The 13,335-nt window shown below is 33.7% G+C and overlaps 1 protein-coding gene across 3 annotated transcripts in view; it reads left to right on the forward strand.

Moving 5' to 3' along the window:
- PDXK (pyridoxal kinase) overlaps nucleotides 1-10,383 on the forward strand; it is a 66,956-nt gene extending 56,573 nt beyond the window's left edge. The window contains exons 10-12 of one of the 3 annotated variants that reach the window (XR_004255590.1): nucleotides 822-888; nucleotides 2,479-2,777; nucleotides 5,812-10,383. Coding sequence is in view for 2 of the 3 variants with exons in the window: in XM_032219303.1 (XP_032075194.1) it covers nucleotides 822-888; nucleotides 2,479-2,591 (180 nt within the window). In the remaining variant the exon portion in view is untranslated. Of the gene's footprint in view, nucleotides 1-821; nucleotides 889-2,478 lie in introns of all 3 variants that reach the window. The other 2 variants (XM_032219304.1, XM_032219303.1) reach the window with 2 other exon arrangements.
- Nucleotides 10,384-13,335: the final 2,952 nt, after the last annotated feature.

Below are 13,335 nucleotides of genomic sequence, written 5' to 3' on the forward strand. Positions count from 1 at the left end.
ATATTTGTCTATTCTCAGCAGGATCAAGAGATTATGCAAAATAAGGCTATATATTAGGTTAGTAAAAGTCTGGGTGGCCATAAAAAAAAATCTAAAATAAAGTGGAAGCCTTATCTGTAAAGGAGATAACATAAAAATGATCCTTGGACCTGATGTTAAACCACAATCTATAATTTTACCCACCAAAGAAAAAAACATAACAAATCAACTTCTGTCAGGTGTGTCAGTCAAGACAGCATTTCTAAAATAGGGAAACAGTTTTAAAAGTAAAACAATACAATAGCAGAGTTGGAAGGGACCTTGGACTCTTCTAGTCCAACCCCCTCCTAGGCAGGAAACCCTATACCATTTCAGACAAATGGCTATCCAACATCTTCTTAAAGACTTCCAGTGTTGGGGCATTCACAACTTCTGGAGGCAAGCCGTTCCACTTTGTTCTAACTATCAGGGAATTTCTCCTCAGTCCTTGATTAGTTTCCACCCATTGCTTCTTGTTCTACCCTCAGGTGCCTTGGAGAATAGTTTGACTCCCTCTTCTTTGTGGCAACCCCTGAGATATTGGAACACTGCTATCATGTCTCCCTAGTCCTTCTTTCTATTAAACTAGGCATACCCAGTTCCTGCAACCGTTCTTTATATGTTTTAGTCTCCAGTCCCCTAATCATCTTTGTTGCTCTTTTCTGCACTCTTTCTAGTGCACTTTGATTTGCATTTCTTATCTAATTTAAATAATGATTTAAACTATCAATCAATATTCAATGTGGTCAGAATAATGAAATGGTAATAATCGTAAAACTTCTTTTTCTTTTTTACAATTGCAGATGGCCTGTGAAAAGACAGTTTCAGCGATGCAACATGTTTTGCAAAGGACCATCAAGAGTGCAAAGGGTAGGTCAATTTCACAATGATTCTGCATACAGTTAGTTAGTTAGTTAGTTAGTTAGTTAGTTAGTTAGTAAATTAGTTAGTATATGATTCTGCATACAGTATATTCATTTATTATTAGAAGATTTACTAAAAAGTGTCATTGCTGAGTGACTGAGCATGTGATTTGCTCAAGCCCCCTGTTCAGTTTTTTTGTACCTCTAGTTGAAAGGATCAAATGGTCAGATAATAACGAGGCAACTAGACTTCTGTGCTGACTTAATGGTTCTATTCATATAACATAGTAACTCATGGTTTACCTTATGGTTTGATGAATTATGGTTTGAACAACACATGAAACTATACATTAATCATACAGACAAAACTCACACAAGGAGCTAATTATAACATTTAGCCCAGTCTGTTATGTAAATCCAATTACTTACTGTCCCATTATGACTCCCTAAAAGCCATAATGTGATTTGGTGGGGGTTATATAATGTGAGAATCCACTCATATATTGGTTTACATTATGTGTAAAACAGGCCACTATTACTTCTTCAGAAATAGTGACAACAACAATATTATGTAACAACCCAGCCAAAATAACAGTCAGGTTACAACCTTGAAGTTCTGATTAAATTAATCCATTGTTTAAATGTTACAGATAATTTACAAATCTCTGGGAGAAAGTAATTTAACTTTTGATAAATCTTTCTGTTTGATCTTTAAAATTAGTTGGATCCAGTTACTTCCTGAACTGCCTTAATTTGGGCCACAATTTGAAGCCTTATCATTAGAAACAGGAAGAAAAATTATGATGCTCTATTCTTTTATCTTCCTTTCATCTTACATATAGAATGTATTGCAAGAGCCACCGGCAGAGATAGTTTTAAAGTGGAACAGACAAGTGCATTAAAATTACAACTCTTCTAATTTCCAGCCAATGTGATGCTGGAATGGAGAAAGATGCCCCATTTACAGAAAATAGTTCTGTTTATGAATATTGGTCACAAGATGGATTAGCATGGTGCTGAATAAATACTAGGGAGAAAACAGCAAATATTTTCATTGTAAATGCAACTTCAAAATACAAATAACAAAACCATAAAGTGCAGTTTTCAATGTATGAAATGAAAATAACAGAACAAAAACAGATAGCAATAATTGTGAGATACACAAACATACACAAATGCTTCACTGAAACACAAATACAAATTGGGTTGGTTATGTGGGTGACTCATTTTATGACTGTCATGATTTACAACCACAATGGACAGACTCCATTATGATCATGGGTCTATCTGTAAATAAATTGTTAATATCTTCCAACAGTTAGTGAGAGCAGACTAGATTTATTTCCCAGAGACAGGCATTCACATTCATCACACACACACACACCCAAAAAACCAAACTTGCATATCTGAGACTTACAGATTTCACAATTCTTATATTAAAACTTCATGCACTGATCTTAAAACTAGCAGAAGGACAGTAAAGTTTATTCATGATGGGAGAATTATAGGTCTAGGAGAACTGAGATTTTCTTCTGTGCTGTTTTATATTAATATTAAATTTCCATGGTATTATTTTTTTTGTTTGTTTTCTTTTAAGCCGAAGCTGGAGAAGGAAACAAACCTAATTCAGCCCAGCTGGAACTGAGGATGGTCCAAAGCAAAAAGGATATAGAAAATCCAGAGATAATAATAACTGCTACTGTGTTATAAAGGTTGTGTATCTCCTAACAACGCACAATGTATTGATGTCCTCATTTTCTTTCCTGTAAATTGTGATGTTTGCCTTAGATCTGTGACAGAAACCTGACTTCCATGAAATAGTGCCCAGCATAGATGAGATCCACTACCAAGCACATGTGCTGGACTTGCTTGAATTAAGAAGAGAAAAAAAGTTAGGTGTGTATTACAGCTCCCTCCCAGGTATGAAAATGGCTGTCAAATTAATTTAATCTCATTATAAAACCTGGGTATAAGCACGCAAGGTTTCCTGCCTTGCCAAAGATTTCAAGACGGAGTATATAAACTGTGATGAAGTGTCATGTGCCAATTAAGTAGTTTACCATTTCCCTTAAATGAAGAGGTTTGGTAGCCTGCTAAATATTCAGTACCTCAACTGGAGCAAAAGAGAGGTTCAGGCAATGTAAAGGGATGGGTGGGTGGGTCTTTAGGTACTGTACACAGGCCTTGGAGGTATAACATGTCTGAACCATTCCCATCTGTGAATAAATCCAAGATTCCACTGTCCAGAGGTGCTAATCCTTTATTATCAAACTATTAAACATATCCCATGTCATATTTTTATTTAGAAAGAATAATGATGTGTAGAATATAATGGTGATTCTACCTCTGATAGAATAGGTTTGATTCAATTTTATCAGTTTTTTCCTTAACCAATACTTACTGTAAAATCTGAGTATCCCAGTTCATCTTCTGACAACTAGGAGTGATGTGAAAGGCTATGTGTTTCATATTAAGACCAATTCATTGTTTATTGCTGCGAGTGAGGGTATTCCTGCTCTATGAATGGAAAATTAAATTAAAGCACCATCTAATAAATCAGTTACACCAGAGGCAGAGTTTTAACACACTAGGCATTGCTGTTGCAGTTTCTATCCCTTTCAAAAAATAGCACACCGGAAAAGAACATAGATTTTTCTGGGAGTTTAATGCCCATTAATATTGATTAACCAGTACAGACCAATCTCATGAATTTACAGTTATTAATGTTTTACTCTAAAATAATTAAGTTGTACATTGCAGTGAAATGTAAATATGCCTAAATACTTTGGAAATCAGTAGAGAACAGGACTTCTTTTGAATGCAATCTCTTTGAATATATTGGTGTAGGCTTTCATGGCCAGTATCTGTTGTGAGGTGTTGGGCTTCAGGGTGGCCTAGACAACAGATTTTTTGATGTTTCACTGGCAACTGTGTTTGTGGCCATCTTTGCCTCTGAAAGAACCAGCTACAGTTGCCAACTAAGCATCAGGAACCTGTTGTCTAAACCTCAGTCATTAAACCCTGACACCCTCTTCCGCCCAATCTCTTTGAAATTACTAAATTGGCTTTGATTCTCTTTATCTATTAGTCTTAAGATCATGCACAGTTAATTTTAAATCTTTAGTCTCATTTCTTTTCCCCCATTGTTGATTTTTTCATAAGTAATATGGAATAGAAAAAACAGGGTATCATATCAATCCACGATCCTTCTTCTTTACAGGTAATCAGGGTATTTTCATTATTTCTATAAATATCTTTTTCTTGGGACATCTTTGAATCTCAGATTCTTGCAAAAGTGCTGTCATTAACACATGAAACTCTTGAACCAACCTGTGAAATCCATTCTTAGAATCTTAAAGACTTATTAACTTTCATTCATTAAAAATATTTAAATGATCTAACCTTCATACACCTGAAAGGGTTTTTCTTTCTTTCTCCAAAGTGGTCTTCAGCATCAAACAAGTTTCTCACTTGTGGCCTATTTTAGGGCTAGGGCAATATAAGACCTTTTCTGTCTTCTGGAATAGCCTTTCACTAATGGGTAGGCATTAATGTCTTTGCTAAGCATGACAGCAGCATGGGCGGTAAACTGTCTATCTACATCTTGCCTGCAGAAAGAATTAAAATGTAAACAACACTTGCATATCATTGATTGTTTTCATAAACTACATTGGCCAAATATTGCCTACATGCCCTGTCCAGCCTTTTGGTATGCAATCTCATAGCATCTGTATTGGAAGCTTAAAGACATTTTGAACCACTTCCTAGACACTGCATTGTTTTGGAAGCCATATTTGCTTCTTTTACTAGAAAATGCCAGTATACGCCCTTTTTCATAGCTTCAAGCATTCCATTAGATGAATCAACCTCATCTTGGTAGAATTCTGATTTCAGGTTTTCAGGTTAAAGCACAGGAGATTCCGACACTATCACCCAGTTATATCTTGACTGGATACCTGGTTTGCTATAGAAACAATACCTTGAAAAGTTTTATTTAATAGTTTAGACCAATGGAACTCTTTTTTTTCTTTGTCTCTTTTTCACTTTGAATAAGAACTTCTTTTACCTACTTTTTTATTGTTGGAGACAAAATACCAACATGATTTCTGTTAAAACATGTTTAACAGATCTGAGAGAAATGCATTCCCTTTAAGATTAGAACAAAAGGCAAACTCTGTATCTGAAAAAGTATTTCTCTTGTTGAAATATGGAAAAATTCTATAATTGACTGAAATTTGAAGTCATTTATCTATTGTTAACATTTCCATGAAATAACCTTTAAGCAGTTAAAATGTAGGAAATGTGACAATCTACAACCACATGAGATTCCTGCCAACAGAACCAAACAAAGTAGTTATGTCAACAATTGCCATTCTAACTTTTAAAAAATCCAATATCAGTGTTCACTGCCCTTTCTATATCCAACATAGTATTTGGACTGGGGGAATATAATTTTGGAAAAAAAGCTGAGCACAGAGACTTTAAATCTGGACATTTAAAAGTGTATAGAACATATCAAGGATTAAAGTTGCATTTTATGCACAATTTGGGGAAATTTGAAAATTGACAATCATCATTCTTGCCCTGTGCTCCTAGTAGGTGAATTAGTGCCATAATATTCCTAAATCTGGGGCAACTATATTGAGGCTCATCATCTTTCATAGAAAAATAGATATTTAAAGCTGCAATAATCAAAAATATGCTACCAATTAAACTGGTAATTCTCTAGGAGAATTAATTTGTCTTTTACAAAATTAGCTGCCTTTTCCCTTGTCATACATTAACTAGTATATATTAACTCAAATTGAGCATTTGGATTTGGTTTTTTCTTAGATAAATAACAATTATTTTATTTTTAAAGAAAAGGTGAATGTTTATTCAATGCAGAATTTTAATTATGTTAAACCTTCTCAAATGCCTTCTCTTGTAGAATAATCACCAAGTCAGTACAACTGTAACCTTAGCCAGGCATCCAGCTAGTCTGGAGAACAGCAAAGTATTCCTTTTGGAGGAAAGAAAAGATCCCTTCAAAATCAACCTTCATCTTCACTTTATAATAAAGTTTAAATATTACTTTAAACTGATGTATTTTAATACTAAATATTATTTATCTGTGTTTTTAAATCTGTGCTGGCTAATTTTAATCATTCCCCTAATTCTGAGGAAAATTAAGCAAACACTGTTGCTCCTGCTACAGACATTGATTCTTATGTTTGAGACTCAACAGGAAGTCACTAAAGAAAAGGAGATATAAAAGTTCAGTATGTTATCACAGATCATTGGTAGTTGCTGAGATTTTTAATTGCTTTACATTATCTGATTAGATATATACAGTAAAACTACATATTGCATAGAACAGTGATTGAGTTTCCCTATGACTGTTTTTTCTTTTAGCAACCAGTTCCCAATACTTTTGGAATCAGAAGTACACAAAGCTACTAACAAATACTTCATATATCGGCATAATCTTTTAAAGGAAAGAACATTTCATAGAGTTGTTGTCCTACTTACAGGCCCATCCATGTCATTTTTATCCTCAACTGAGTTTCAATATATACATTATAGATGACTGTTCCCCAAGTATACACGTCAGGCACCAACACTATCCTCACACATCTGCTTTTATCTGGAATAAGGAAAGAAGATGCTGGCAGTATCCAATCATCTCTCTCTGTCCATTTTTTCTCCAAAAAGCAGTGAAATAGATCAGAAGAGAGGCAAGGATTTGCTATAACCATAGATGGGTTTGGGTAACACATAGGCATCAAAATTTCTAAATAAATCCTGTAAAATGCTGTTTTTTTTAAAAAAAAATGTGCTATCACAGGAAGTCTCACCATTCTTCTGTGGGAACTCAGGATGAGATAATTGTATGTCATTTTGGCATTACAAAAATGCAGTTATGTGCTTGGCACTTTCAGTATTGTGTGAGATTGTATAATGATATCCACCATTTCTAAAGATTACCAGTCTCTATCATAAACCATAGCAAATTCACTGGCTGAATTATACAAACAATAGAGTGGTTTCTTGGCTTGCCTTTAGCCAGTATCCTAAAGTGTGAACCTAACTATGTTTTTCCGCCTCAGCAATTTAAAATACTTTAATGCAAGGAACTAGACTCATTCTTTCTCTCTCTACACACACACACACGCACGCAAACGGAAAGACATATGGACACAAAGCTGATCTTGCCTAGATAAGAAACATGCTGAAACTAAAGAAGTTAAATAGTGTGTATTTTAATATTGGCAGAAGTATAACCATGTTGACATATAACACTAAATTGAATAACCACTACTACTTTTTAGTAGTTATTTTAACAAAAATGAATGGTGGTGATAATTTCTAGCTCTTATGTATCCCACTTTTGGCAAGGACCGTTACAGTATATCTGCGAAACTAATTTTTATTACTATGGTTTGAATTGTTTGTGATTCACAAGAAGCCAATCATGTTCTTTAAAAAAGTGTAACTGAATTCTGACATGCTTAGATTTTAAACAAAATAGCTTCAGAAGATGACAATGCTGTGCACAGAAATCAATAGCAGGGAAATGGTTAAGCAATTAATTATCTCCTTGAAGTTATTTTTTTTCTTTAAAATATACTGCGTGAGGAACATCTACTACATTTGCACATAGTGTAATCTTTTACTAACTCATCAGCAGGACCAAAATTCATGTAAAATGAAGCTTAAATTAACTTTAATGTATTCAATTCTTTCTCACAACATTGAACATAATAACGTAGAAAATAAGTAGAAATACGTGTGTGAAAACATACAAATCCTTGCATTTTAACATGCTTTTGAGAAACATGTACAGATACTAAAACTGCTTTCTTTTGATATTTCTTTACCAAATTGTATTCAAAATGCATCAAATCTGATCAATGCAATACTTTACAAAGAATTTAGAGGACCAAGATTTCTAGCTAAAGATACTGCCTTGTTGAGTTCCCTGATCTTGGTGTTAATTATAATCTTTCTGATACTGTTATCATACTTGTTCCTTGATTCATAATAAATAGCAAGAAAGATTGTATCTTTATTCAATACTACTGTGAATAACTATGGTTAGATTTTCTTTTTGTTGTAAGGTATGTCAAACTTAAACAAAACCAGATTAGTTAAATCAGGTGGCCTTTATTTTATTTTATTTTATTTTTCATTACTTGATATGAACATGTGGATGATGATTGAGGATCATAATGTGAATGGTGGCTGAGGATCATTATCAGCATGTGAAATGTCTAAAGAGAATCAACAGTCAAATAATCATGAGTTCATACAAAGAGCCCAATCTACTAAAGAATGAGCTTTTTTCATCCTAAAGTGGCATGGTTATCGGTATCATTTAATTAAGTCGTATGGAGAAGAACTATACAAAGTTTTGGATGTTTTATTTGGAATATTCATGAACACAAAGGTAGCACTTGTCTGCAGTGCATTAAATCAGCCATTTTGTTTCCCAAGACTAAGCAGCTGTTTTAAAGTATTGCATGCAGGATCAAAAGTACCTTTTGGAAATCAATTCCAAAGGACTACATAGTCCTTGTAATGAGGTTTTAATCTATATAAAGTGTAGATAAAATGGATGATGAGCATTTCATTACATATTCTGTACATCTATCTAGTTTGATATGTTTACAAAGTAAGGTAGGGATATTTAAAGTGACTAAATTTATAACTGAACTTTAGAAATTGCCAGATGTGTAACAATGAATTTAATCTTTTTCTCTGCTTCTGATCATTGTTGATTTGGTGGCTCTAATGCCAGCAATGGCCCATGGCCTTTAGATTAAGGCTAGGGGGATAGGGGGTTGATCAGTGCTTGCTACTACATTAAATTGCCTTTGTACTCTCACATTCAGTATAAAAATAGTTGGGGAAAAGTATACAGAAACTGACTGTATTATTGATCAGTTATTCTGATCTTTGAGCTGCTTACACAAAAATCTGCATTTACAAGAACTGGAAACTTCTAGTGGGAAAAGAATACTAGAGCCAGCAATATCAACTAATAGACCCCTCTCATTCCATTTCCCCCCAAGAGTCTCCTGCTTTTAAACTTGAAATGTTGTGGACCATGTCTGTTTGTGATGTAAACTGTGGCCTAATATTTCTCCTTTCCTAATGTTAGAGATCATCCTGTACAAATTTAAATCATATTAATGACAAGGTAACATGACTTGGAGTGCTAATTCAGCAAAGTTGCAATTTGAGAACTTTATTGAACTATTTCATTCAAATCTAAAACACTGTGTTAGGTGTTGAGTAGTTAATAGATCACCTGCATGGGAAATGGCAGAATTCCAGCTGAATTAGAATACTGAACTTCTTCCTTTAGGGATGTTACACATGCAAATGCATTTGTGTTTTCTCAAATTTTTAAGAAGCATAAAATTTAGTCCTTAAATACATCCTAAAAGAATGGAAGTGATGTTTATGGTGAAATTGGCAAAATATAAAAAGCAAATATAGCAAAGAAACACACTACCCTCTTGCTTCCATTTGGATTAAAGTGAGGCTATGGAGAAGGATGTGCTATTTTGGCCAACTGCATATACTATTTTCCAAAAGTCTAGTCCTAGGTCTGGATGATGTCATCCAAAGACAATTGATACCCGTGCAACTGGTACTGGTACTCCAAGTTTGCCTGCCTTTTAAAGCAAAAATGTATTCTTGAACTTAAGACTTGTATCAAAAATCATAGTTTGGGTGCATTTAAAGAACACAAAGTAGAGGAAGCACATAAAAAATACTGTTAAATTGTGCCATATGTTGAAAAGTGGAAATTATGTGTATCTTTGACATATTGCCTTTCATTGCATTGCTTATTAGAATAATAGTTGTGTCTAGAAAAATGTGGCATGTTTTCTCTCTGTGTGTCTTAAAGTTCTATGTACATGAAATTAACGTAGAAATTGAAGGCTTAGCAGTGCAGGCCTTCAGCAAGGGAAATAAAATTATATATTTTTATAGACAGTTGTACAATTTTAGGTCTCAGCTACAGTACATCATATCAGCTTCTTCCAAGAATGTAAAGCTGCAAGATTGGATAGAAGAGGATGGCTGTGGAAATGAGAAAGAGAGTTTGATCAACCCCAACAGCCCTAGATGGATTTAATTAAAGATGCCTTTGAAATATATTTTTAGCTCTAAAATATTAAATGGAGAATATTTGCGAGCAAACTTTCTATGTCTATGACATTTGTGTAGTGCTTTGTATTGAAGAAATCAAATGGTTCTATGTTTATACTTCTTATTAATTGTTCTTAAGTTGTAGGGACAATAAGTAGACAAATAGTTTTTATTCCAGAAAAAAAGAATCTACGTGATGTGCAGTTGTGTATAACTGTTAGTGGCCACTGTCCCTATGAAGAATGTTGTTTGTATATTTTCTGGTTTGGCACATGTGACTTTTATCCATTTTGTAGTAAAGTTTACATGCTAAAATATGTAATAAGTAGAAAGATAATAAAGTCAATGAGCAATCTAAGTGAAGACCAAGATTTAATTCCTGTTGAACAAAGTGTGATGGTTAGTCTATTTATGTACTTTTTTTAAAAAAATGGAGTCTGCTAACTCTTGTGCTTCATTAAAATGAAGCATAATAGCTGAGCTAGTGATGATATGATTTTCCAGAAGGTCCCTTTTACTTTTGCTCAAATTAATGAGGGACATACGTCCCCCCAAAAAAAGCATATAAAGAGAAAATTATTTTCTAGGAGAATATATTCTGTAGATGTAATCATAAAAGAATGGAAACAGTTAAAAACATTTTTAAAAGCCTCCAATTTTCTAGATTAGATTCTATAAAATAACCAAAAAGAAGAATATTATGGGATATTAGTTTTCTATTTTTTTTCTTCAAGGGAGGAATTATATTTTGCATTACAGGTTGTAATATATTCTTTCACAAAGCCACCTATGAATTTTTAACTAGTATACCATGAAAAATGTGCCCATCTGCAGATAAGCTGACCTCAAATTCTTTCTATGTTTTAATATTCACAATTGGCTTATCTGTGGTTGACACATTTTTCATTGCATTTTGGTTTAAAATTTGAGGGTCTGTTTTCACAGGTGGGCTTATTAATGGGTATTAATATATGGATAAATATTTGGATAACAACCTCCCTCTCCATATATATCATGCAAAATTCTTAGACCACCATTAGATTTGTTGTGGCGATGGTATAATAACCATATATAATTATGGCTCAGTCTGCTTATTAGAATACAATCAGAAAATACAGGAAATTTGTAGGCAGTATTTAAAAATAGAAAAAAAACAGCTTCCATAGACTAAAGTGGCAAATATGTAGTGTGATCTCCCCTTACACTTGAGCAACAGCAAACTCCTGGCTCCCATAAACCTAAATTAAACGAAACCCCAAGTGTTATCATTGCTAACATCTCTATGTGCCCTACTATTTTATGCCAAAATGACTGCTGTGCAAAAAGGTTTGGAAAGGTCCACCAGGTTTGTGCAAGCCATGCTTAAACATTACATACAGTACAGACGCATGCTATATGAGTCTATAAGTCCAAATTTCAGTCACATCATTCTAGTCAAAATGCCAAAGATCATAGAAACTTTCAAATTCTGATAGGTTCCTCAGAGTGGTAGGGGTTGTTTTTTTGGTGTTTTGAGAGAGCGACAAGGACCTGGATCAGCATCTGGCAGCTAAATCGGGATGCCAAGTTGACCCTTCTAGAGTCCAAAGAAGCTTGATTAGAAATGAGCTGCTCTATTCTAAAAATAACTTTACTTTTTTATTACACCTTTATGGACCAAATCATTGAAATGCCATCCTCTTAAGAAAAATAGTCAATTTCTTCATGCATCTTTGTGGATATTCATCTGCAAGCAAGAGCTATGTTCTTTTGAAGTGAAAAGTGCAGAATAAATACAGATAATAACCATTTTAGGACAGAGCCTCAGTACAAAACCATGTCTTAAAGTTGCACTAAAGGATTAAAGCAAGCATCTTAAAGCTGCCAAGTTTGAAAGACACTCAGCTTGATGAACTAATAAAATGAGTGGTAAAGGTTCCTGCTGCAGTTTCCAAGATTCCTCCATTCAGACACAAACCAGGGCAAGCAAAGAGAAAATATTGATGTGTGGAATGGAGGGCATGGTAAGCTATAAGCCTACCTGCAATTTATATCATAAAACAGTGTTTCTTAAACACTGAGGATCCCTCCAAGGTCATCTCTTGAGTCTGCCGGACTATGTTGAAAAATAACAGTTAAATTAGATACAATTAAAATCACAAACAATTGTGGAATTTGGTAACGGCAGTGAAAGTGTCAATTTTAATTTTTTTTTAATTTTTTTTAATTTTTATTTTATACACATAAGCACATCAACAGAACACTTAAACACATTAACAAAAACCACATAACTTAAAAACAACATAGGAACAATAAGTTCCATCGTATATCATACAGCAGTTCCGAATCGGTTTCTTTGCAGTTAGTGTTTTCCCTTCTGTACATTCCAAACAATACATTCCAAATTATACCTTATAACCTTTTAAATGGAATAATAATAATATAAGAATGGCAAAGAAAAAGAATAACTATGTGAACGTATACCTATAACTGTATGTAAGAGAATAAATGACAGTAAAAATATAAAGCACAATATAGGTAAATAATACTTGATCATAAGTAGCTAAGTATAAATAACTAAAGAAATGTATATAAAAATGGATAATGAATAACGAGATTATGAACGCAAGATAGAAATGTACAGAAGGGAAAACACTAACTGCAAAAAAAGAATTTAATTTTTTTTAATACAATAAATATTAATGCATATATCAATATGAACAAATGCTCTTTTGAGATCCTTTATAATTTTTAAAATGGGAAGAAACTTCCTCCTGAAAGAAAAAAAATTAAGAAGCACTGTAATAAAAAATAATCTGAGCCTTTAGACCAGGGGTGTCAAACTTGTGTCGTCATGGCATCATATCGTGACTTTTTCTCCCTTCGCTAAACCGGGCATGGGTATGGCCAGCTCGTGACACATCTGGCCTGTAGGCCATGAGTCTGACACCCCTGCTTTAGACTGCGTTGCAGAAAATTACAATTTGTCCATCCTTGTCATGCAACAAATGATTGATGACTTCTACTTTAATGCAATATTCATAGTCATCTGTAGTTTTCATCAACAGTGTTCTAAAGTTCCCTTGAACACACAATGGCACTATTGTAGCATTTATATATCCAAAAAGCTTCTTTTTTTTTTTTTGCTAAAGTTAAAAATTAGGCTCTCCAAAAACCAACAGCTAGAATCAAGCTAGTACACTCCAAAAACTAACAGCTAGAATCATTAATCTTGCTATTTGAGGATAGTGGTCCAGAACACTTGGAAAACTCCAGGTTTTACATATGACAATGCACTGCATAATACAAATATGGCTTTAAATGAAGAAAT

Source organism: Thamnophis elegans, chromosome 6 (genome assembly GCF_009769535.1).
Source record: "Thamnophis elegans isolate rThaEle1 chromosome 6, rThaEle1.pri, whole genome shotgun sequence".
NCBI classification, from domain to species: Eukaryota; Metazoa; Chordata; class Lepidosauria; order Squamata; family Colubridae; genus Thamnophis; species Thamnophis elegans.